Here is a 24,319-nt window from a genome sequence, read left to right as displayed (position 1 = left end):
AACCTGTGACCCCCACAGTTTAACAGACAAGCAGATACACGGGAACATCAGCGCCATCAAGTTCCCTTCCAAGGCCCTCGCCGTCAGGAACTCGGAAATATACCGGCTGTTCCTTCAGTGTCGCTGGGTCAAAATCCTGGAACTCCCTTCCCTAACGGCACTGTGTGGGTGTCCCTAGACCGCAAGGTCTGGCTCAAAGTCTGCAGTCAGCCGCTGACCCGCACTGCCATCGCCGAGAATTTGACGCTCACCCCTCATTACTGTCCACAGGCTCGGACTCTTCCCTTGCTCCATAAGCTCCCCCAGCCCCATGACGCTAAGAAATTATCAAACGCTGGCTTCTCGATTCCTTTCTCTCTGTCTCTAACAGCACCATGCCTCCAGTGCTCTGCCTCTTCAAATGGGGCATGGTTAAATTTAGTACCATTACTCTCCTTGGAACATTTCACAATGTTGTTAAAGACGCTGTGTAAATGCAAGTCCTGGCTCCCTTCAGGTGAGAAACACAGTATTTGTTCTCGTGACAGCTTTCTGAACTAAAGGAGAGGAGGAAGAGGCCATACAGCCCCTCAGGCCGGATGCAGCAATCAATAAGATCAGAGCTGAGCAGATTGCGACCTTGTATACATGACATGGAGACACAGGCAGAACTGGACACTTTCAGCTCAGCTGGGCTTCGCGCTGAATGGAAGAAATCCCTCCAGCTCTCCTCTCCCAACAGTCAATGTTAAAGGGAAGCAGAATCACCCTCAGATCACACAAAGGCTGCGAGTGTCCTAGATCTCCACCGACACCCATGGGTGCTGTGATGGAGGGGCTGCAAAACATGCCAGATCAGCCAAAAGGCCCCAATCTTTACCCGCACTTTGCTTTACATTTCAGCTCTGTCCTCTAAATCAGTTCCCAAGCAACAAGTGAAAATACAGCAGACAGGAGAGACAGGTACCAGGCCTGACGTGGTGCTGCGTGCAGGTCAGACATGGGCAACTGTAAACGGAGAGAAGGTACGTGGAAGTACATGCAAATACGGGGCAGATGAGCTCATCTGCAATTGAATACAGGAGAGACTCACGGGGCTGCAAGCACACGACAGACAACAGGAGCTCTGCACAAAAACAGGAGAGATGTACCACGCACTAAGTATAGAGATACGTACATAAATACAGCAAAAATAGGTACAGAACTGTACATAACCACAACAGGCAGGGTCTTGAGACCCTGTGATACAGGAGCAGAAACAGACCATTCAGCCCATCCAGCTGTTCCACCATTTGATGACGGCTAATCTGTTTCTCCTGCCTTCTCCCCGTAACCTGTAATTCCCCCTTACTAAGCAAGAGCCTGTCATAAAGACACTCAATGAGTTGTCCTCCACAGCCTTCTTGTGGCATTGAGCTCACAGGGACCACACAGAAATATCATGGAGACACATCAGCCTGCACAGAAAGACAGACGTTGTATGGCACATTATTTACCCACACAAGGCAGAGGCAAGACTTAAAGTGAAAAGCACAAGGCTTAAGAGGGGATTTGAGGATAACCTTTTTCACCCAGAGGGTGGTGGGGGTCTGGAATGCACTGCCTGGAGCTGCAAAACCTCACAATATTTCAAAAGGTACAGCAGACTTTCTATAATCCGATACCTATGGCACCAGGAGTATCCTGATTGATCAATTATTGCGGGTAATCAAGAGGTTCACATCAATGTAAAAACAGACACTAAATAACAGAAACGTAACGCCGGGAGTGTACACATCACCGTTATACTTCATTTATAGCTTAAATTAACTTAACTAATCACATGACCTCGCCTTCTCACTCATGCACCCAACTGACTTTGCAGACATCACAGTATTTGAGGACAAACTGACTCAAAATTGAATTAACTGTTGATATTTCATGTGGCCATTCGATTGGACATGTATGTTTACATTAAGGTAAATAACTATTAAAAACTAATAATTAGACAATAAACTTTATAATATTTGAAGTACACAAGTTTTGCTGGTTTATTTAGTACCTAGTCACAAGATGCTGGTTAAAAATACAGCTTGCTGTACTTGGAAGAGCACTTGACAACATCCAAGACTATGGGCCTAGCGTGGGAAAGCGGGGCCAGTATAGGTCACAGGGTGCTTTTGGTAGTACAGACACAAAGGGTCTCCTCCGTGTTGTACAATTCTACAGCTGACTGTAAACAAGGCGAAAACACGTGCGCACACACACAAGGAACAGTCGGGGAGGTTTACCTGTGCCAGCTCTTTGATCCTATAGCTGACCTCCTCAGTCAAGCTTTGGCACGTTTCCTCGGAGAGCTGGGAAATCCCTATGGACTCAGCGATCACCTTCATTGACTCGGTGGGAAGCAGCGTATTGCTGATCTTCACTTTTTTCTCATCGGCCATGCTTACCTCCCATCATACACCCTACGGAAAACAACCGAATGGAAGGAAAAAATTAATCCAGATGCACTTCGGGGCAAACCAACAGATCCAAACCGTGCAGCAGGAGACCTTTCTCATGCCCTCGTAGCGTTCCTATAACCCAAAGAGTGGCAGCTGATACTATAGCTCTGACATTTTTGCACTAGTTCCACCCAAAACGATCAGCTAACCTGTGTGGAGTATGTTTAAACACTTCTGGGGGAGGAAGATGAATGATGATCAGCTCTCCTCCTGTCTCGACCCGCCAATTGAGAAGCCCTGCAGGCTCTCGTTTCCGGCACCCACTTTGAACCGGCATCCCTCGCTTTTGTACAGTCCAGGGGGCAGGACAAAATGAATAAAGAATTATTTGGTTATATGGGCGCTGCTGGCAAAGCCAGGATTTATGGTGCCACCTCTATTGGCAGTTCAATCAAACGTCTTGCTAGACAATTTCAGTTAGGAGTCAGCCACTTCGCCGTGGGCCTGGAGTCACATGTAGGCCAGACCGGCTAGGGACGCCAGATTTTCTCCCCTGAACAACAGTGAACCAGACGGGTTTTGTGGCCTAAAAATGGTGCTCAGAAGAAACACCTTTCACCCGCACCGTCGATGGAAACCCCCAAATCTTTAAACGAGCTCTCAATTCTCCTACACAAAAAGGGGGGGGGGGGATATAATTTCAGCATCCACCACCCTCTGCTGCAATAAACTCATCTACACTCCAAGGAGTAATGATTCAAAGTTTCACCATAAGACCGCTGTCAAAGATTAGACAATACGTGGACCCCTCCAGGAATGCAGATAGGTAGGGATTATTCACGGTTACCTCCGTATCACTTTGCCCAGATCCCCTCTCCCCATGGGATGATTAGCTTGGAAGTTTCGGGGCGGCGGGGGGGGAGAAAAGAGTTGGGGGTTCGGAGAAAGAGAATAGACGTTAACTCCATTGCTTTCTCCACAGTCACTGCCAGGCCCTGCTGAGCTTCTCCAGCAATTTGTTTGTTTGTCGATTTCCAGAGTCTGCAGCATTTTGTGTGTGTGTGTGTGTATATATGCGTGTGTGTATATATGTATATATATATATATATGCGTGTGTGTATATATATATGCGTGTGTGTATATATATGTGTGTATGTATGTGTATACGTGTCTGTATATACATGCGTATATACATGTGCGTGCATATACATGCGTGTGCGTATATATATGTGTGTATATATGTGTATGTATATACATGTGCGTGTATGTATATACGTGTGTGTGTGTATACGTGTGTCTTTTTAATTATTATAATACTGTTGGAGGACGGAACGTGGCACGGGAGGAGGGACAGTTGGATGGAAAGGGAGACGGATCTCCACGGTGGAGAGAAGGGGATCTCGATGCAGTGTGAAGGGGGGATTGGGGATCCCAGCGGGGGGGGGGGGGGTGGGGGGGGAAGGAAAACGACCTTGAGGGAGGGAGGGATATCATTGGTGGGGTTAGGGCGAGGAGGGGGGAGCTTGAGTGAGTAGGATGTTGTTGCTGATGGTCTGGGTCATAAGCTCCCCGTCCCTCCCTCTCACTCACCCAGTGGATCTGCTGCTGCTGGGGCTGGGGCTGGGGCTGAGGGGGGGAGCAGCAGGCCCCCCCTCCCTCTCTACCCTAACACACACTTGTTTGGGTCCCTCCGTCCCCCTCCCCTTCTCCCTCCGTGTCTCTCAGGCTCTGACCCCGCCACCAGGCGCCATCTTGGTCGTGTCCTCCCGAGTCCCGGCTCCAGGCGGCGCCCCGCGGGCGCGCTCGCTCTCTCTCCCTCTCTCTCTCTCTCTCTCTCTCCCTCCCCCCCGGGGTCCGGGCCGATCTAACTCTCGCTCTGTATCTCCCGCTCCCCCCGTGCGGCTGAGGCCAGCCTCCGGCTCTCTCTCCCTCTCCGTCCCGGGATCCTCAGGACCAGGCCTGGTCCAGCGACCACGTGACACCGCCGGTGCCGACCTGCCCTCCCATTGGCTGAGGTGCCACGTGACTGGCCGCCCACCCGCTCTTCCCGCTGCTACGTCGCCGATTGGCTCAGGCGCGCCCCTGACGTCGCATACCCCCTCGCCCGCGATCCCTTTGCCGATTGGCCGATTCTCCGCCACCCCCGCACACGTGATGCTTCTTATACCATCGACGCGCGCGGCTTCTCCTCACTCCCGCTCCGGATGCGGAGAGCGAGACTTTGGTGGTGTTACAATTTTTCAACGTTTAGATTTAATATAGTGCACCTTGGCTACTCGTATCTGCAAGTGGAGGCTCCTGGCACGCTGACTTCATTTGCACTCCTCATACTGAAACATGCATTAAATACTAACTATGAAAAAAACCGCGGATGCTGTAAATCAGGAACAAAAACAAAGTTGCTAGAAAAGCTCAGCTGGTCTGGCAGCATCTGTGGAAGAAACAAATAGGAGAGTTAACGTTTCAGGTCCAGCAACCCTTCCTCAGAACTCCATCCTAACCGCTCCCCTCCCATGGTGAAATATTCCAATCCTGTATGGTCCCATAATTCGTTTACTCTCGCAGTTGGAATGCTGATGAGGCCATTCAGCCCTTCCATGCATGTTCTGACACTCACAACAATCATATATATACATATAGAACATAACAGCACAGTACAGGCCCTTCGGCCCTCGATGTTGTGCCGACCTGTCATACCGATCTCAAGCCCATCTAACCTACAATACTCCACGTACGTCCATATGCTTATCCAATGATGACTTCAATGTACCTAAAGTTGGCGAATCTACTACCGTTGCAGGCAAAGCGTTCCATTCCCTTACTACTCTGAGTAAAGAAACTACCTCTAACATCGATCCTATATCTTTCACCCCTCAATTTAAAGCTATGCCCCCTTGTGCTCGCCGTCACCATCCTAGGAAAAAGGCTCTCCCTATCCACCCTATCTAACCCTCTGATTATTTTATATGTTTCAATTAAGTCACCTCTCAACCTTCTTCTCTCTAATGAAAACAGCCTCAAGTCCTTCAGCCTTTCCTTGTAAGACATTCCCTCCATACCAGGCAACATCCTAGTAAATCTCCTCTGCACCCTTTCCAAAGCTTCCACATCCTTCTTATAATGCGGTGACCAGAACTGTACGCAATACTCCAAGCGCGGAGATTATGAGGTCACAATAGGAAAGTGGAACTCAGGCCACAATCATGGATGATCTCAACTCCACTTTCCTGCCCTGCTCACCCGTTACTTATTAAAAATCCGTCACACTCCTCAAATTAGCCATTAGCCCACATGGGATGTTGTAAAATCCTGACAGCATGGAAACGCACTATTCATTACAGAGATAGTAGCTGGATGAACACGGCAGGCCAAGCAGCATCAGAGGAGCAGGAAAGCTTTCCAAAGAAGGGTCTTGACCCAAAACATCAAACTTTCCTGCTCCTCTGATGCCGCTTGGCCAGCTGCGTTCATCTGGCTTCACATCGTGTTATCACACACTATTCGTGCCTGTTGAGTCCACATCGACCGTCTGCAAGTACCGCTATCCAGACCCATCCTGCTGCCCTATCCATGTAACCCTGCATTTCCCATGGCTAATCCACCGAGGATAGCCTGCACTTCCCTGGACATTACAGGGCAATTTAGCATGGCATTTGCTTGTGGAATTCATTGCCGCAGAGTGCAGTGGAGGCCGGGACGTTGGATGCCTTCAAGGCAGAGATCGACAAATTCTTGATCTCAAAAGGAATCAAGGGCTATGTGGAGAGTGCAGGGAAGTGGTGTTGAAATGCCCATCAGCCTTGATTTAAATGGCAGAGTGGACGTGATGGGCCGAATGGCCTTACTTCCACTCCTATGTCTTATGGCCAACCCACCCTAGTCTGCTAATTTTTGGACATAGGAGGAAACTCCTCATACATGACATTATCAGAGTGTGAAATCAAACCAGGGTCTCTACGGCTGTGATACAGCAGCGCTAACCACTGAGCCACCATGCTGCCTGTCTCAAAGAAGGGTGCAGAGGGGTGCCCAGGGCAGTCTCCAGGCTGGGGAAGCAGCTAGAAACCTAGCTAAGGGGGTCCCGGCTGAACCTCATTGGCCATTACAAGAAATAATTGAATTTAGCCCAATATTCTGTGCTAGATACCAGCCATTCACCCAACTAAGCTAACAGACAGCACCAAGTTAATAGGATCATGGCAAATGTTGGCATAAGGATTGGGACAGTCAGCTGTGATCATTATGAATGTCAGTGCAGGCTCTTGTTTCTTTACCAAGGCCACAAAGAATGATGAACGCTGGATGGAGCCAGTTTTCTATAGCGCCTTATCGATCTGCTCAGAGATAGCTTCACCCTTCTCTGCAGTGGCCAACAAACGCCACTTCAGGGTCTGGACATAGCGATACTGCTACCACCGTCACGAGGCGGGAGGTTTAAATTGGAGCAGCAGCCAATGGGAGCTTGGGTGGGGCGACTGGGCGGTGCTTATCCCGACACGTGGCCGTGTTCGGGGCGTGGAAGGCGGCGTGATTGGCTGTGGCCTCGAAGGCCCCGTTTATGTTTACCCCTCTGAATTGCCGAAGTGGTGGCGTCCCACGTGGGGTCTGACAACACTTAGGGCGGGGATATCATGAAGGGGCTCGGCATGCGGAAGGAGGTCGCGCCTGACTGGTTGGTACCGTTGTCACGTGCACCGGGGCATCAGCGCGACTGGCCGAATGGGCCGGGTCACCACGTGGGCCGTGAACACTATGATTGGCTGAAAGTTTGGAGGGGGGGGAATCGAGGCCGAAACGAAAGGCTACTGGGCGAAATCCCACGTGGGTGGTGGGAGTTTCTCTGCGATAGGCTGGCGTCGTGGCAACGTCCGCACATGCGTCTGTTTGATTGGCCGGTGCGGGCGTCACGTGGGGGGGCGGGCTCGTGTGATTGGCTGCCGCCTGCCAACTCGCGCCGGCACGGGGAAGGTGATGTTGCGGCTGTCGTTCTTGCTCTTTATTCCGCTGCTCGCTGATAGCGCGGCAGCGGAGGAGGAAGAAGGGGATAGGCTGCCCACGAAGTGCGAAGGTAAAGCGGAGGGAAAAGTGGACGGACATCTCAGGCCCCGCGCATCGGCTCCTCCGGGCGCCACGGAGGACAGCCCCCATGTGTTTTGGGGGGGGGGGAGGAACCACGGCGGGAGGTGGGGGTTAATAAGGACCTACCTGGTCGCCCATGGCAACCAGGTATCCAAGATGGCGGCGGCCCACGGCGGGGAGAGACTGGAGTCCAATGAGCAGCTGGTGTCTCCCTTTAACGTCTCCCAGCCTTGTATGGGATGGGTATGCCACCTTATTCCCGGCTTTCCAAAGTAAAATTATGCCCCTCTTCTGTGGGAGAAAGAAACTACGACGTAGAGGGTGGCACTAGTTGATCTGCAGTTGCAGTGGGCTGGCACAGCCATGATGGGCTGAATGTCCTGGCCTTCTCTTGTTTATTCTCTGTTGGGAATTGACGGTGTGTAAAATTACAACATTTAAAAGGCATCTGGAGGGTACGTGCTTAGGAAAGGCTGAGAGCGATATGGGCCAAATGCTGCCACATGGGAGTAGATTAATTAATAGAAGATAATAAAATGTGAGGCTGGATGAACACAGCAGGCCCAGCAGCATCTCAGGAGCACAAAAGCTGACGTTTCGGGCCTAGACCCTTCATCAGAGAGGGGGATGGGGTGAGGGTTCTGGAATAAATAGGGAGAGAGGGGGAGGCGGACCGAAGATGGAGAGAAAATAAGATAGGTGGAGAGGAGAGTATAGGTAGGGAGGGGATAGGTCAGTCCAGGGAAGACGGACAGGTCAAGGAGGTGGGATGTGGAGGTAGGTGGGAAATGGAGGTGCGGTTTGGGGTGGGAGGAAGGGATGGGTGAGAGGGAGAACAGGTTAGGGAGGCAGAGACAGGTTGGACTGGTTTTGGGATGCAGTGGGGGTAGGGGAAGAGCTGGGCCTGTTGTGTGGTGCAGTGGGTGGAGGGGAAGAACTGGGCTGGTTTTGGGATGCAGTGGGGGGAGGGGACGGACTGGGCTGGTTTTGGGATGTGGTGGGGGAAGGGGAGATTTTGAAGCTGGTGAAGTCCACATTGATACCATTGGGCTGCAGGGTTCCCAAGCGGAATATGAGTTGCTGTTCCTGCAACCTTCGGGTGGCATCATTGTGGCACTGCAGGAGGCCCAGGATGGACATGTCATCTAAAGAATGGGAGGGGGAGTGGAAATGGTTCACGACTGGGAGGTGCAGTTTTTATTGCGAACCGAGCGGAGGTGTTCTGCAAAGCGGTCCCCAAGCCTCCGCTTGGTTTCCCCAATGTAGAGAAAGCCACACCGGATAAAATGGATACAGTATACCACATTGGCAGATGTGCAGGTGAACCTCTGCTTAATATGGAAAGTCACCATGGGGCCTGGGATAGGGGTGAGGGAGGAGGTGTGGGGACAAGTGTAGCATTTCCTGCGGTTGCAGGGGAAGGTGCCGGGTGTGGTGGGGTTGGAGGGCAGTGTGGAACGAACAAGGGAGTCACGGAGAGAGTGGTCTCTCCGGAAAGCAGACAAGGGTGTGGCTTCCTCTACATTGGGGAAACCACGCGGAGGCTTGGGGACCGCTTTGCAGAACACCTCCGCTCGGTTCGCAATAAACAACTGCACCTCCCAGTTGCGAATCATTTCCACTCCCCCGCCCATTCTTTAGATGACATGTCCATCATGGGCCTCCTGCAGTGCCACAATGATGCCACCCGAAGGTTGCAGGAACAGCAACTCATATTCCGCTTGGGAACCCTGCAGCCCAATGGTATCAATGTGGACTTCTCCAGCTTCAAAATCTCCCCTTCCCCCACCGCATCCCAAAACCAGCCCAGTTCATCCCCTCCCCCCACTGCACCACACAACCAGCCCAGCTCTTCCCCTCCACCCACTGCATCCCAAAACCAGTCCAGCCTGTCTCTGCCTCCCTAACCTGTTCTTCCTCTCCCCCATCCCTTCCTCCCACCCCAAGCCGCACCTCCATCTCCTACCTACTAACCTCATCCCACCTCCTTGACCTGTCCGTCTTCCCTAGACTGACCTATCCCCTCCCTACCTCCCCACCTATACTCTCCTCTCCACCTATCTTCTTTTCTCTCCATCTTCGGTCCGCCTCCCCCTCTCTCCCTATTTATTCCAGTTCCCTCTCCCCATCCCCCTCTCTGATGAAGGGTCTAGGCCCGAAACGTCAGCTTTTGTGCTCCTGAGATGCTGCTTGGCCTGCTGTGTTCATCCAGCCTCACATTTTATTATCTTGGATTCTCCAGCATCTGCAGTTCCCGTTATCACTGATTAATTAATAGGATGGGTTCAGGAGGATAAAAACTGATAAATGGGACTAGGTTAGGTTAGGAATATCTAGTTGGCCTGGACAAATTAGACCGAAGTGTCTGTTTCTGTTCTGTATAACTCTATTAGTGGAAAGCAAATTTTAGACCCAAGGGGTGAGAACTGAGTGTTATGGGAGTGAGCATGTGCATGTGCATCTCTCCCATAGTCCGAGAGAAACTGGACCTCCTGGTGTAGGGGTAAAGGCGTTACCACTTCAGTACAAGAACCCCAGTGTACTTTTCTTTACACCTTGCCATGTAACTGCCGGAGGTGCCACACCTGCCAATCACCACGTCCCTGCTCACCATCCAAGGGCTTAAACACGTGAAGCAGCATTTCACCTGTACCGCACCCAATGTGGTCTACTCTGCATCGGAGAAACCAAATGCAGACTGGCTGACCGCTTTGCAGAACACCTCTGGTCTGTGCTCAAGCATGACCGAGACCTTCCCATAGCCAGACATTTTAACATAGCATCCTGCTTGCATTCCTACCTCTCTAGCCTCAATGTGCTGCACTGCTCCAGTGAATCACAGCCCCAACTGGAGGAACAACATCCCATCTTCAGACTCGAGAGAGGACAACAAGGGTCCAGACCCAAAACGTCAACTTTCCTGCTCCTCTGATGCTGCTTGGCCTGCTGTGTTCATCCAGCTCTATGCCTTTTTATCCCATCTTCAGACTAGGCACTTTACAACCTTCAAGACTCTTTACTGAGTTTAACACCTCCAAATTGTGACCACATAGCTGTTCTTTCCTTTTCTTTTAGCTTTACTTGTTATGTTCTCTGTCACCATGTCCTCTCTGTCCTTCCCCTGACTCCAGTGGGACTGTCTGTTCTTTTCAGTTTGCAGTTAGACACACCATTTTTCTCACATTAGCCTGAACAATCCACGTCCTTACTCACCCGCACTATAGCATCAATGCTGCCTCCAGGTTTCATGTCAGCTCTGAAGTGCCATCAAGACTCGGAACATAGGCTTGCTGCCTCTCTGTGGATGCTGCCTGACTTGCTGTGATCTCCAGCACTTTTTGATTTCAGTACTGTTCTTTTTGTTGGTTTTACACTGGTAGCAGTTGGCAGAATGTGGTGTTGAAAGCTAGTCTCAATGGTGAAGCTGTTGGCAATGCCATTGTTGTTAAAAACCAACTCGTTTTAATCATATCTTTCAGACGAAGAAAATTGCCATCCTTGTCTGGTCTGGCTTGTGTGCTATTCCTGAACACCTCCCCCCCACTCCCCTAAACCAAGCAATGTGGCTGACAGTAAATGCCTTTGAAATGGCCTCGCATTCTTTCAGGGGTAACAAATGCTGGCCCTCATCTGTGATGCCTACTTTGCACGAAAAGATAAAATATGACGTAGGAGGAAAGCAACCTTTCCAAAACAGGAACAGTTCTGCCCGACCTTCTGGATTTTAACAGCCCATTGCTTTAAAATTGGTTTGCAGGTGCAGCAGGTAATTAAGGCAGCAAATGGAATATTATGCTCTGTTGCTAAAAGGATGGAGTTTAAAAACCAGGAGGTAATGCTGCAGCCGTGCAGGGTGTTGGTGAAGCCACACCTGGAGTAATGCCTACAGTTACGGTCTCCTTACTAGAGAAAGCACGTTCCTGGCACTGGAGGGGGTGCAGAGGAGGTTCACCAAGCTGATGCTGCGGTCGAAATGGTTGGCTAATGAGGAGAGATTTAAGGCAACTAACATCATCAAAGATTCCTCCCACCCCCCCGATTTATAATCTCTTCCATCGGGCAGAAGATACAAAAGCTTAAATACAGATACCAGCAGGTTCAAGGCCAGCTTCTTCCCTGCTTCTGAATGGACCTCTCACATTTCACATCTAATGTTGATCTTGCTTTTGTGCACTTCCTCTGCAGCTGTAACTCTGTATGCCCGACTCTGTTCCATCACCCTATGATCTGCATGTCCTTGCTGTGATCTGCCTCTACTGCATGCAAAACAAAACATTTCGCTGTTCTTAGGTACATGTGATATCAATAAATAAATCAAAAGACTGTAGTCTTTGGAATTTAGAAGAATGGTGGACGGAGTGGGGAGACATGTCACAGAAACGTAAAATTGTGAAGGCAATAACATAGTAGGGAGGTTGTTTCCACTGGGAGGCGAACCTGGAACTAGACTGGGCATAGCCTCAAAATAAAGAGCAAATTTAGAACTGAGCCGAGGAGGAACTTCTTCACCGAAAGGGTTGTGAATCTGTGGAATTCCCCACTCAGTGAAGCAGTTAAGACTACCTTGTTGGATGCTTTTTAAGGTCAAAATAGAGTTTGTTTTGAGCAGTGAAGGGATTAAGGGTTATGGTGAGTGGGTGCTTAATTGGAGCTAAGTGCATGAAAATACCAGCCATGGTTTTAATAAATGGCAGAACAGATATAATGGGCCAGATGGCCTAGTCCTGCTTGTGTTGCCCAGAGCGCTCATTTGCTCAGTATTGGCACTGAATCCACAGCTGGCGTGTATTTTAAACCATAAGCAAGACGTCGGGAGGGGCAGAAAAATCAAACTCAAATCTTCCTACTGATAGTGCCTAACTCTCTCTCTCGCCGTTCTGTGTGTGTGCAGTCTGCAAGTTCCTAACACTGGAGCTGCAGTCCGCACTGGACAAGACAAAACGTTCCAAGGAAGTGTTGGAGCTCGGGGAAGTGCTGGACGATGGGAAACGCAAGCGAAAGATCAAGTACAACACGTCGTAAGTGCTGCGCAATCATCCGCTCGCGTGGCTGGGGGTGGGGTACAAATCCACTTGTGGTTTCTGTTTTGTCCCCAGCTTTCTTCTGACAACCTTCCTTCAGAGTTTAAGTTCGCTGAAGCTGGTGCTCGGAATACCTCTAGGCTGCAGTTCATTCCCAGACAGGCTCCAGGCTTTGATGAGGCAGGCCCGAAGAATACTTAGTGTGGGCTGTTGGACTGAGAGCACAGGGAGCAGCTGCTTTGTAGGCTGGAATCTCTGGATGCATCAATTGGGACTTCAGACAGGGAGAACTTTCTTCAAAATACACAGGGCAATGTTCATTGGTGTCCCTGGGAACTGCTGTGCTCCGTGATTAGGCACAGGTCAGGAGTATGAGGGAACGGGCACAGCTCCAACAATGTTCGAGAAGCTCGACCCCATCCAGGACAAAGCAGCCCCCGCTTGATTGGCACCACATCCACAAACATCCAACACCCTCCACGATGCGCAGTAGCAACAGTGTGTACTATCCACAAGATGCACTGCAAAAATTCACCAACGATCCTTAGACAGCACCTTCCAAACCCATGAAGACCGGGGCAACAGATACATGGGCGCCTCGGCCCCTGTGCGTTCCCCTCTGGGCCACTCCCCTTCCTGACTTGGAAATACATTGGCCGTTCCTTCACTGTTCTTGGGTCAAAATCCTGGAACTCCCTCCCTAATGGCACTGCGTGGGTTCAAGAAGGCAGCTCACCCCCACCTTTCTCAAGTGTAATGGGCAATAAATGCTGTTTTGTTTTTCTGAGCATTGTTACTCTTGGGAATTCTAGAAGAGACTTCAGAGGGGGAGCGCGCGAGAGAGAGGGAGAGAGAAAGCTTCACAAGTTGGCTGTAGTTGGAAGGAGACAATGATTGCCTTTTGCTTATAGTTTAATGACCAGGCTTTCTGTCAGCTTTAGTTGAATTTGCTCACTGGCTCTTTCTGTTTTCCCCCCACCCTCATTCTATTCCTTCCCCCCGCAACCCCACCTGTGCCTGCTAGGGAGACCCGGCTAGCTGATGCCATGGATAACATTTGTGAAAGGATTCTGCAGTACAACATACACGCTGAACGACCCGGAAGCTTGCGATATGCAAAGGTAGATGCACGTTTGCACAAAGTTAACAGTGAATCGAGCTGCACCGTTGTGTTTGCCCAGTGCTTGTCCTCGCTCTGAGGTTGGCTGCACCGTTTCGTTAGCACCAGTACTCCCCACCAAACATGAAATGAAAGAACTGCGGGTGCCAGAAAGCTGAAACAAGAACAGAAATAGCCAGAGAAACTCAGCAGGCTCTGCGCGGACGGAGAGAGAGAAAGCAGAGTCAACATTTTGGGTCTAGTGACCTTTCTTCAGAACAGCTGCCGTGAACCTTGCTACGGCTTCAACTGTGAATCCCAGCCCACTCGTTGGGCATTAACACCAGAGGAAGAGGCCTCTCAGCCACCTGGCCCGAACGCACTCTGCAGCGTTTGGCCTGTAGCCCTGCAGCTTCAGGTATCTGAGCGGACCCCAAAATCTTTGTTTTTATACATAAAATGCATTGAGGGCTTTCTGCTGTCACTAACCCTCTCAGGCAGTGAATTTCCAGGCCCTCTGGTTGGGGAGTGAGAGGCTTTCTCCGTTCCGATCTCCCTCTGGATCATTTTGAAATATGCTTGTCCCCTTCTGCATTCCCCGCACTCCCCCCACCCCTCCAAACTAAGGGAAACTGACCCATCCTACCCCAATGATAGGGGCTGCCTACGGTACCTTAATGACATGGCAGGTTTGCTGCTGCAGCTTCCTACACTCACCAGTTGGTACCAGTGTGCTTTAGCGCCCTGCAATCTCATCCTATCCCAAGACCACACAAGGGAAGCTGATGGCCTCATGCTATTATCACCACACTGTTACTCCTGAGACCCAGCTAATGGTCCTGGCGTCCAAATCCTGCCATGACTGCTGCAATTTGAATTTTCCAAACAGAAAATCTGGGAATTAAGAGCCTAATGATGGCCAGGCGCCCCATTGTCAATTGTCGGAAAGCCCCCTCGGGATCATTAATGTCCTTTAGGGAAGCAAACTGCCATCCTTCCCTGGTCTGGCTGACATGTGACTCCATACCCACAGCAATCTAAGTGACTCTTAACAGCCCTCTGGGGCAATTAGGGATGGGCAGCAAATGCTGGGCCTAGTCAGCAACATCCTCATCCCGCAAATGAATAGGAAGTAAAATTATTCCCACCATGAAAACTGTCTGCAGCCATTTAATAAGGAAACTAAAGGGCTCGATCATAATTCTCTCTCACTCTCGATTTAATATCAGTGATCCTAATGAATGTGATAAAGAACTGATGAGAAACTGGTCCTGTGACTTGTGCTGTGGACTGTTTGTGTGTGCCTGCATCGTATGCCCTGGTGTACGTTTACTGATGGTGAAGTTCATCAACATAACTGCGTGCAGAATAAAGCCTTTATTCCCCCCAAGGTATGGGGAGCTCAAAACCAGAGGGGCATAGGTTTAAGGTGAGAGGGGAAAGATTGAAAAGGGACCCAAGGGGCAACTTTTTCACACAGAGGGTGGTGTGTGTGTGGAATGAGCTGCCAGAGGAAGGGGTGGGGGCTGGTACAGTTACAGCATTTAAAAGGCATCTGGAAGGGTACATGGATAAGGAAGGGTTTAGAGGGACACGGGCCAAATGCTGGCAAATAGGACTGGTTCAGTTTTTAGGAAACCTGGCCAGCACAGACCTGTTGGGCCAAAGGGTCTGTTTCCATGCTGTATGACTTTATTGCTCTCACTGGTCTCTGTAAGCCACCTGCCTGTGCTCACTGACCTGTGTCAGCTCGTGTTAAGTAATACCCTGATTGTAAAATTCCCACCCTTGTTTTCTTGCCCCTCTGTGGCCCTCAGCCCACTCCCTATCCCCAGGGATCCCCTCCAGCCCCATACCTCCCCCCTCATTCTGGCCTGTGGTTTTAATTATACGATCCTCACCAGTTATTTTCCTCCACCGACAGGATGTAGGTGTCACTGGCTGGGCTCACATTTATTGCCCATCGCTAATTGCCCCAGAGGATAGTCAAGAGTCAACCGCATTACTGTGTGGGTCTGGAGTCACGTAGGCCAGACTCAGTAAAGATGGCAGTTTCCGTCCCTGAAGGACATTGTATAACCAGATGGATTTTACCAAAAATTTGGGTATATTTCGACGGTTAACTCCAGATTGTTTACTGAATTCAGATTCCACCATCTGCTGTAGTGAGATTCGAATCTTTGTCACGTTGAGGCTCATGAGTCCCAGGATGCTGAATTCCCTTCCTAATCCCCACCCCTGTCTCTCCTCCTCTGCCCAGTGCCCCTTAAAACCCACCTGTCTGAGCTCCGGGTCCTCTATTTCATCATGCTGCAGGAGACCCTTCACCCCGTTCAGTTTCTATCCCTAGTGCCGATCACCCGCTTCCTCCCCCATGTGCAGCCCAGTGCCGAATGTTGTTTGATGTCCTGGGACATTTTATTGCACACGTGGAACAATGGGCAAAATTTCAAGTTCTGGTTTAATCGTGTTTGTGTGGAAAGTATGGCCCAACCAGTCCATGCCAACCGCGATCCCAAACTGAACCATTCCCACCTGCCTGCTCCTGTCCCCTATCCCTCCAAACTTTTCCCATTCATGTACTTATCCAAATGTCTTTTAAATGTTGTAACTGTACCCACGCCCCCCACTTCCTCTGGAGATTTATTCCATACACAAACCTCTCCCTGCATTTTTTTAAAAACTAAAGTTGCCCCTTGTGGTTTTTGAATCTTTCTTCTCTCACCCTTAAAAACATGCCCGCCCCCCCAGTTTGAAGTCCCCCCACCCTAGGGAAAAGACATCTGTCATCCACCTTGCCTATACCCCTCATGTTCTTTTTTAAATTTCCGTAAGGTTACCCCTCGTCACCTACACGTCGGTGAACAAAGTCCCAGCCTCTCCTGGAACGCTGTGTTCCTAGCCATATCCTGGTAAGTCTCTTCTGAACCCTCTCCAGCTTAATGATACCCTCCCAACGAAAGGGCGCCCCAAACCGGAATCGGCACTCCGACCGAGGCCTCACCACCCAGTAGCTAGAGGATCCAATCGCCATCTCTGCGATGGAGCCCTTGAGCGTTTGGTGTTCTGTGTTTTGCAGGGTACAAGCGAGACGATGATGACGCTGAAGAATCTGGTGAACAAAGGTGTAAAGGTGGAGCTGGGAATCCCATTTGAAATGTGGGATGAGCCCTCGGCCGAGGTCACGGATTTGAAAAAGCAGGTAAGCCCGGCTTCCTCAATGAGCTGCGCGGTTTGACCGTTAGCAGCTCTCGTGCACTGGAGGCGTTGGCAGTGCCCTGGAGCTGCCAGCCCCAATCTTCTCGTGTGACCCCAGACAAGCGTGGTCAGACTGTTCACTGCTACTGCCCTGTCCTATGCTGCCACTGTTTGCAGAATCCTAGCCAATTGTGCTGCAGGGTTAAGATCTTCAAATGTGCTTCCTGAGACTACAGTGAGGTCTCAAAAGAGAATCTGCAAAGGAAATGCCTGTGTGGGGCTATGTGAGGGTGTGTAGACTCCTCAAGATGTGCAGCATGGAAACAGACCCTTCAGCCCAACTCGTCCAGAATGACCAGATACCCTAAACCAATCGTTTGCCACAGTTAGCCCATATCCCTCTAAACTCTTCCCATTTGTAAATCTTTTCTGAACCATTTCTAGTTTCACAACTTTCCTACAGCAGGGAGACCAGAATTACACACACTATTCCTAAGGTGGCCCTGACCAATGTCCTGTACAGCTGCAACATGACCCTCCCAACTCCTGCACTCAATGCACTGACCAATAAAGGCGAGCGTCCCAAACACCTTCCTCACCGCCCTGTCTACCTGCGACTCCACTTTCCAGGAACTATGTACCTGCGCCCCCATCAGGGTCCCTCTGTTCAGCAACACGCCCCAGGACCTCACCATAAAGTGCATAAGTCCTGCTGTGGGTGAATAACCCGTTTGTGGGGTCAGCACAGGCGTGATAGACCAAATGTGCTTCAGTCATTCGCTGATTGCGAGTGGACTGAGGTGAGCACCCAATGCAGTCGGTGAACTGTGTGCAGGTTGGTAACTGGCAGAGAATGCTGCTGAAGGGTTTTCTTCTCTCCACCCCGCGCTCTGCGCCCTGCCCCCTCCTCTGTGTGCTCTTCCCTCCTCCCCTCGCTCTGCCCCCACCCCCCCACTGCCTCCTCTCACCACCCCCACCCCTCCCCTGTGGACCCTCTCAACCACTCCCCGCCCGTCTGCATCCTCTCACTGTCCCCCTGCCCCCTTGCACTGAGGCCCTGCTGGACCCAGCTGATTCTGCAGCAGTTCCCACTTCTGTTCCAGGCAACGCTGCTGAGGGCTCAGCGGGGCCTGGCACCAGCCGTGGAGCGAAACGAGAGCCAATGTTTCAGGGGCTGTGACCTTTGATCGGAATGGGGACAACTTTGTTTTTTTTATATATATTCACAAAACGGAGATGCTGGTTGTGGGGAGTTCGAGAATGAAGGGACACAAGGCCAGTGGGACTTGGACTAGTCCAGAGGAGGTGCGAATAAAGGGATCAGTGTGCAAACAGGAGTAATGGAGAAATAGGAGAAGAAAGCAAACCATTGGGGGGTGGGGGGAGGGAAGCAAAATGGGAGCAGAGGTTTCAATCTTCAAAAAAAAATGGAACCCTGCATTTCTCATGGACACTGTCCACAACAATTCTACTAAAGCCAGTACAGCAGCTGCTGATGTTTCCCCCCTCAGTGCGAGAATATGTTGGAACAGTACGAGGAGGTCGTGGAGGATTGGTATTTCCACCATCAGGACCTGGATCTGGAGAGGTTTCTCTGCGTGTCCCATGTGCTGGAAAAGAACGACCAAGGTTAGCCTCTTTGTTTCAGGGATAGTAGGAGAATCTGAGGCAACAAGGTGTGGGGCTGGATGAACACAGCAGGTCGAGCAGCATCAGAGGGGCAGGAAAGCTGATGTTTTGGGTCTGGACCCATCTTCAGAAATGGGGGTGGAGGGGTGGAAGGATGTTCTGAAATAAATAGGGGGGGGGGGAGGTGGATAGAAGATGGATGGAGAGGAGACAGACTCGACCACGTCCTGACACCTTCACAGGCCCCATCTCCATCTCTTTGACCTGTCTGTCTCCCCTCCATCTATCTTCTCCTCTATCCATCTTCGATCCACCTCCCCCTCCCTCCCTATTTATTTCAGAAACCCCTTCCCCTGCCTCTTTTCTGAAGAAGGGTCTAGGCCCGAAGCGTCAGCTTTCCTGCTCCTCTGATGCTGCCTGGCCTGATATGTTCATCCAGCTCTACACCTTTTTTTGTTTTTTTTTTTAAAGCTCTCTATCCTTCCCTGCTCTCTCTACCTCATGCTCTGCCCCCTGCCCCCTTCTCTGCATGCCCCCCCAATCCTGCCTGTGATACACTTCCCTCAGCTGTCATCCGCACAGGTCGAGGAGGCAGCTGTCCCCCTATCTGTGGCCAAGGCCCGACTGTCACTCTCGATTAAACCACTTGGCTCCAACTGCCGCAAGGTGCTCGCTCCCTCTGGGGCGAAGGTGGCTTCGGCCTAGCGCTGAGGGTGGAAGCATGAGAGAGAGCGCGAGTGTGTTTCACGGACAATCCCGACCCCTTTCATCCAGTGTCCCGTCTTCCCAACCCAATGTCTGCCTCTCCAAAGCGCCCCCCCCCCCCCACCCCCCCCCCAAGGAATTGGACACACACGCGCACACTGTCGCTGGGCCTGAACCAGTAATCTGTCAAAAGGTTTAGCATAGCTTCCTGGATTTTATGCTCTACCTTTTCCTGCCGATAGAGGTAGAGTGTCCTCTCCGTTTTTATTAACTGACCCGGTAACCTGGCCTGCTGGTGACCCTCACCCGACGAAGGGGCTGTGCTCCAAAAGCTTGTGATTTCAAATAGACCTGTTGGACTCTCACCTGGTGTCGTGTGACCTCTCACCTTGTGTTGTGTGACCTCCCACCTTGTGGAGAGAGAACGGCAGAGTTAACATTTCAAGTCCTGTGACCCTCCTTCGGAACAGGGCCTCAAGGATTATCTCTGCTTTCCCTCTGAATGTGAGACCTGCTGAGTTTCTCCTGCATTTTTGCCCTTCTTCCCAAAAGGCACTCTGACTGGGCTGGGTGTCAGGGGGTGCGGAAAGAAACGGTTGGAGGAGGGAACGCACGTTCTCCCTGTGTCTGTGTGAGTTTCCTCCCATAGTGCCCAGGGATGTGCGGGCTAGGGTGGATTGGCCGTGCTAAATTGTCCCGTAGTGCCCAGGGATGTGCAGGTTAGGGTGGATTGGCCGTGCTAAATTGTCCCGTAGTGCCCAGGGATGTGCGGGTTAGGGTGGGTTGGCCGTGCTAAATTGTCCCGTAGTGCCCAGGGATGTGCGGGTTAGGGTGGGTTGGCCGTGCTAAATTGTCCCGTAGTGCCCAGGGATGTGCGGGTTAGGGTGGGTTGGCCGTGCTAAATTGTCCCGTAGTGCCCAGGGACGCGCGGGTTAGGGTGGATTGGCCGTGCTAAATTGTCCCGTAGTGCCCAGGGACGCGCGGGTTAGGGTGGATTGGCCGTACTAAATTGTCCCGTAGTGCCCAGGGACGCGCGGGTTAGGGTGGATTGGCCGTACTAAATTGTCCCGTAGTGCCCAGGGATGCGCGGGTTAGGGTGGGTTGGCCGTGCTAAATTGTCCCATAGTGTCCAGGGATGTGCGGGTTAGGGTGGGTTGGCCGTGCTAAATTGTCCCGTAGTGCCCAGGCATGTGCGGGTTAGTGCAGTTATAGAGGGATGGGTCTGGATGGGATGCTCTGAGGGTCGGAGTGGACTTGTTGGGCCCAAGGGCCTATTTCCACACTGTGGGGATTCTATGAAAACCTCCCAGGAGTCGTTCAGCCCGCGGTGTCGTCAAGCATGCGGCGTGGAAGCCTCTGACCCTCCCCGACGGTCCACGGTAACCATCTCCCGCTTGCCCTCTGTCCCTCTCCCCGTACTGCAGAGTGTCTGACCGAGGTGTGGAAAGGCCACAAGGGTGACATGGCTGACAGCCAGGAGAAGAGGAGGAACGCAGGAGCCACAGCAGAGGAGGAGCAGGTTGCTCAGGCAGGCAGCAAACCCAGCGAAGGAGACTGGCCAGAGGGTGATGTGTCTGGCCAAGAAGATGGACATCATGACCCTGCGGAACTCTGACCACCCAGTGGTGCTTCAGATCCCTCCCGCGGCCGGCATCCCGACCATGGAGCCGGGAGGCAACTATCCTCTAGCAAAGTCCAGTACCTTTTTAATCCAATGGCTGTCACAGTGAGGTGTGGCTTCGAACCCTGACCCTCGGGCAAACAGAAGCCCTCTATCTGTCGCTCTGTCTCTTCGTAGTCAACGCTGAGCCACCAGTCAAGAGCGGATGAGATTTTAAACTCGTCACATAACCCGTGCACCTTTTTAAGATTTAAAAACAGTGCACGCTCCTTTTTAGTCCTCACCCTGTCCTTTCCTCCTTCCCTGTAGAGTGCAAGCTAGAGTCACTGTGAAAACTGGCAGTGGTGTTTTAAAAGCTGGTCCCACCGCTGTTTAAGATACACCATGCATTGCGTCTGTCTTAATCCTGGGCGTTTAATTTCCCTGGCACTCCCAGGGTGTTGCAGCAGCTGTTTCGATCCACACGGAAATGCAGGCAAAATTCCCACCTGATTTCCTGAGATAACAAGGTGTGGAGCTGGATGAACACAGCAGGCCAGGCAGCATCAGAGGAGCAGGAAAGCTGACGTTTCGGGCCTAATTTCCTGTCGTCCCCACCCCGGGGGTCCACTCGGTCCCGAGACTCTGGCAAGTCCTCCGTTCTGTGAAGTGAATGGCCTCCCAGTCTAACTGGAGTTTTACACTAAACGGAGTAACCTGCAGGTACCACATAGAGATCTTGAGCAACAGTCAGAAATTGCAGCAAGTGCGGCAGCATCTGTGAACACAAAGCAGAGCCGACGTTTGGAGTCTGGTGATCCTCCACCCAAATTTGTGTTAGCTCGGATACAGTTGGACTCTGCCAGCAACTTCAGAGTTATTGCAGTGCATCTCTGAAGCCTCGAGCAAACCTGTCCTACATGTGAAGCCCCATCTCTCCTAACTGCTTCTGGCCTTCCTCACACTGAGGTGAGCAAGCGTCTCCCATGGATGGCTTTTGCCCTGATAACGGCACGAGCTCCTGGGGTAGAAGGGAGCGTCTCGGAGCCTGATCTTCCCTCTGCACATGCAGAAAAAGCCTCAGTGTCTGCATCTCCTCTTCAGAGTACACCTGGGACAGCACGGTGGCTCAGTGGTTAGTGCTGCTGCCTCAAGGCACCAGGGACCCAGGTTCACTTCCACCCTCGGGTAACTGTCTGTGTGGAGTTTGCACATTCTCCCTGTGTCTGCGTGGGTTTCCTCCGGGTGCTCCAGTTTCCTCCCACAGTCCAAAGATGTGCAGGTTCGGGTGGATTGGCCGTGATAAATTGTCCCATAGTGCCCAGGGATGTGCGGGTTAGGGTGGGTTGGCCGTGCTAAATTGTCCCATAGTGCCCAGGAATGTGCGGGTTAGGGTGGATTGGCCGTGCTAAATTGTCCCGTTGTGCCCAGGGATGTGGGGGTTAGGGTGGGTTGGCCGTGCTACATTGTCCCGTAGTGCCCAGGGATATGCAGGTTAGGGTGGATAGGCCGTGGGAAAATGCAGGGGTACAGAGGTAAGGTGGCTGTATGGGTCCGGGTTGGGATGCTGGTTGGGGGGTCAGTGAGGGCTGAATGGCCTGCTCCTGTGCTGTAAGGATTATTGTTTAACTCGCTCCGGTTTCTGGTCAGCAAACAGGAGTTTGGTCCGAAATCCCTGCTTTTAATTGACCTTTGAATTGACAATCCGAATTAGCAGCAGGTGCTTTAGCTCACAAGGGAACAGCGGGTGAAGAGTGTCTGCGGTTGATGGGGAAGTTGTGATTTGATTTTGTTTTTACACGTGGGTGTCGTTGGAAAGGCCAGCGTTTGTCACCCTGCCTTCATTTCCATGTGGCTGTGGGTCTGGAGCCACTTGTAGGCCGGGGTGGGTAAGGCTGGCTATACTCTTACCCTGAATCTCGGGGAGCGACCGCGGCGACGGTCGCTGACAGTTGTGTGGTTACCATCCCTGACGCTCGTTTTCAGCTCCAGAAAGGGAATGGTGTGGGAGGGATGAGTTGGATTTGAACCTGTGTCTCGCGAAGACTACCCTGGGGCTCTCCATCCCAGTTACACTCACTGTGCAACCCCCCCTCCCAGTCCCTGAATGGGGCGTGACTCCTGGTTCCACACATCACTCAAGCGAAGAGTCAGTTTCCGACTGCGTTTACGTGGCACCCGTCACAAAGTGGAGCGCTCCACAAGTGCGATAGGCAAGGAGGCTTTCACAAGGAGCGTTGTGAAGAGGTTTGGGCTGGTTTGATCGAAAACCCGGCCTAGGCTGTATGGGGTGGGGGTGTTGGAGTTTGCAGTCCTGATGATAATATTGCTGTCACACTACAGCTCAAGCTGAGCTAAAATTGTTTTTATCTTGCCACAGATGAAATGATACAGTTCAAGAGGCTCCATTGTGTTGCTGAACATCAGTGCATTGGGAATCTACCTTGTTCCATTGCGCAGCTGCTGTTAGATTTAGAGTCACAGAAGGACGAGCGCAGAAACAGACCCTCTCGGTCCAACTTGTCCGTACCAGACATCTGAAATTAATCTAGTCCCATTTGCCAACATTAGGCCCATATGTGAAGAGTGAATGTATTTACATTTACTTTCTTTTTTCATTCTCTTGTGGGATCTTGGTGTCGCTGACTGGGCCCAGTGTTTATTGCCCCGTCCCTAGTTGCCCCCCCTTTGAGAAGGTGGGGGTGAGCTGCCTTCTTGAACTGCTGCAGTCCATGTGCTGTGGGGTGACCCACAATGTCCCCTCAGGGAGGGAATTCCAGGGACTCTGACCCAGTCACACTCAAGGGACGGGGATATTTTTCCAAGTCGGGATGGGGAGGGGGTCAGAGGGGAATGTGCAGGGGGGTGGTGTTCCTCTGTACCTGCTGCCCCTTGTCCTTCTGGATGGAAGTGGGTCATGGGTTTGGAAGGTGCTGCCTGAGGATCTTTGATGAGTTTCTGCCGAGCATCTTGTAGATGGTACACACTGCTGCGACTGAGCATCGGTGGGTGGGGGGTAGTGGGATGTTTGTGGATGTGGTGCCAATTGAGCGGGGGGCTGCTTTGTCCTGGAGGGTGTCGAGCTTCCTGAGTGTTGTTGGAGCTGCCCCTATCCAGGGTAAAGTGGGAGGTATTCCCTCACCCTCCTGACTTGTGGATGGTGGGACAGGCTTTGGGGAGTCAGGAGGGGAGTTACTCGCTGCAGGATTCCCAGCCTCTGACCATCCATGACACCTTGCTCCTTGCCTGTGCCTGCAGGTCCGCGGTTTTGCTTTTTATTACTTTATCACGTTGTACTGTTTAAAGTTGAGTGCTGAGGTTAATGATGCAGTCAACAGCATTGGAGCCAGGGCTCTGTCGCCTTCATTGTCAGCTTTTCCCAGGAGGCCTGGCCTTTTGTTTAAAATGTATCTCCCTAGAGGTGTCTTCAAAATTCAGGGTTAGGGAAAAGGGGTGTTTCCCATCACAGACTGCACCTTTTGTGGGGTGATGAATATGCTTGAATCTCGCTTCTTGCCGTCTGCTGGTGTGATAGAAACAGGACTCGGTTATTCGGCCTCTTTGAGCCTGCTCTGTCACCCAG

At 51.6% G+C, this 24,319-nt stretch overlaps 2 protein-coding genes across 4 annotated transcripts in view; one reads left to right on the top strand and one right to left on the bottom strand.

The window, feature by feature from the left end:
- The window catches only part of taf6 (TAF6 RNA polymerase II, TATA box binding protein (TBP)-associated factor), a 35,506-nt gene extending 31,095 nt beyond the window's left edge, over positions 1 to 4,411 (bottom strand). Inside the window, exons 1-2 of one of the 2 annotated variants that reach the window (XM_059642593.1) lie at positions 3,996 to 4,411; positions 2,250 to 2,426 (exon numbers count right to left, since the gene is read on the bottom strand). In XM_059642593.1, the coding sequence (XP_059498576.1) occupies positions 2,250 to 2,405 (156 nt within the window). In that variant the 5' untranslated portion in view covers positions 2,406 to 2,426; positions 3,996 to 4,411. Of the gene's footprint in view, positions 1 to 2,249; positions 2,427 to 2,614; positions 3,784 to 3,995 lie in introns of those variants that run through there. The other variant, XM_059642594.1, reaches the window with a different exon arrangement.
- A 2,945-nt stretch (positions 4,412 to 7,356) lies between these two features.
- Positions 7,357 to 23,586, top strand: cnpy4 (canopy FGF signaling regulator 4). 2 transcript variants are annotated; one of them, XR_009443437.1, is made up of 7 exons: positions 7,357 to 7,473; positions 12,376 to 12,502; positions 13,530 to 13,626; positions 16,684 to 16,806; positions 18,314 to 18,431; positions 20,561 to 21,705; positions 23,117 to 23,585. XR_009443437.1 is itself a non-coding variant. In XM_059642581.1 (6 exons), the coding sequence occupies exons 1-6, from the start codon at positions 7,377 to 7,379 to the stop codon at positions 20,749 to 20,751; spliced, it is 753 nt and encodes a 250-aa protein (XP_059498564.1). In that variant the 5' UTR covers positions 7,357 to 7,376; the 3' UTR covers positions 20,752 to 23,586. The 2 variants fall into 2 exon arrangements, 1 of the variants encoding a protein (XP_059498564.1); XM_059642581.1 differs by having other exon boundaries at positions 20,561 to 23,586.
- Positions 23,587 to 24,319: the final 733 nt, after the last annotated feature.

The sequence above is a fragment of the Stegostoma tigrinum genome, chromosome 45 (genome assembly GCF_030684315.1).
Source record: "Stegostoma tigrinum isolate sSteTig4 chromosome 45, sSteTig4.hap1, whole genome shotgun sequence".
NCBI classification, from domain to species: Eukaryota; Metazoa; Chordata; class Chondrichthyes; order Orectolobiformes; family Stegostomatidae; genus Stegostoma; species Stegostoma tigrinum.
The sequence above is the reverse complement of the archived record's forward strand: the minus strand, read 5'-3'. Positions and strand labels throughout refer to the sequence as shown.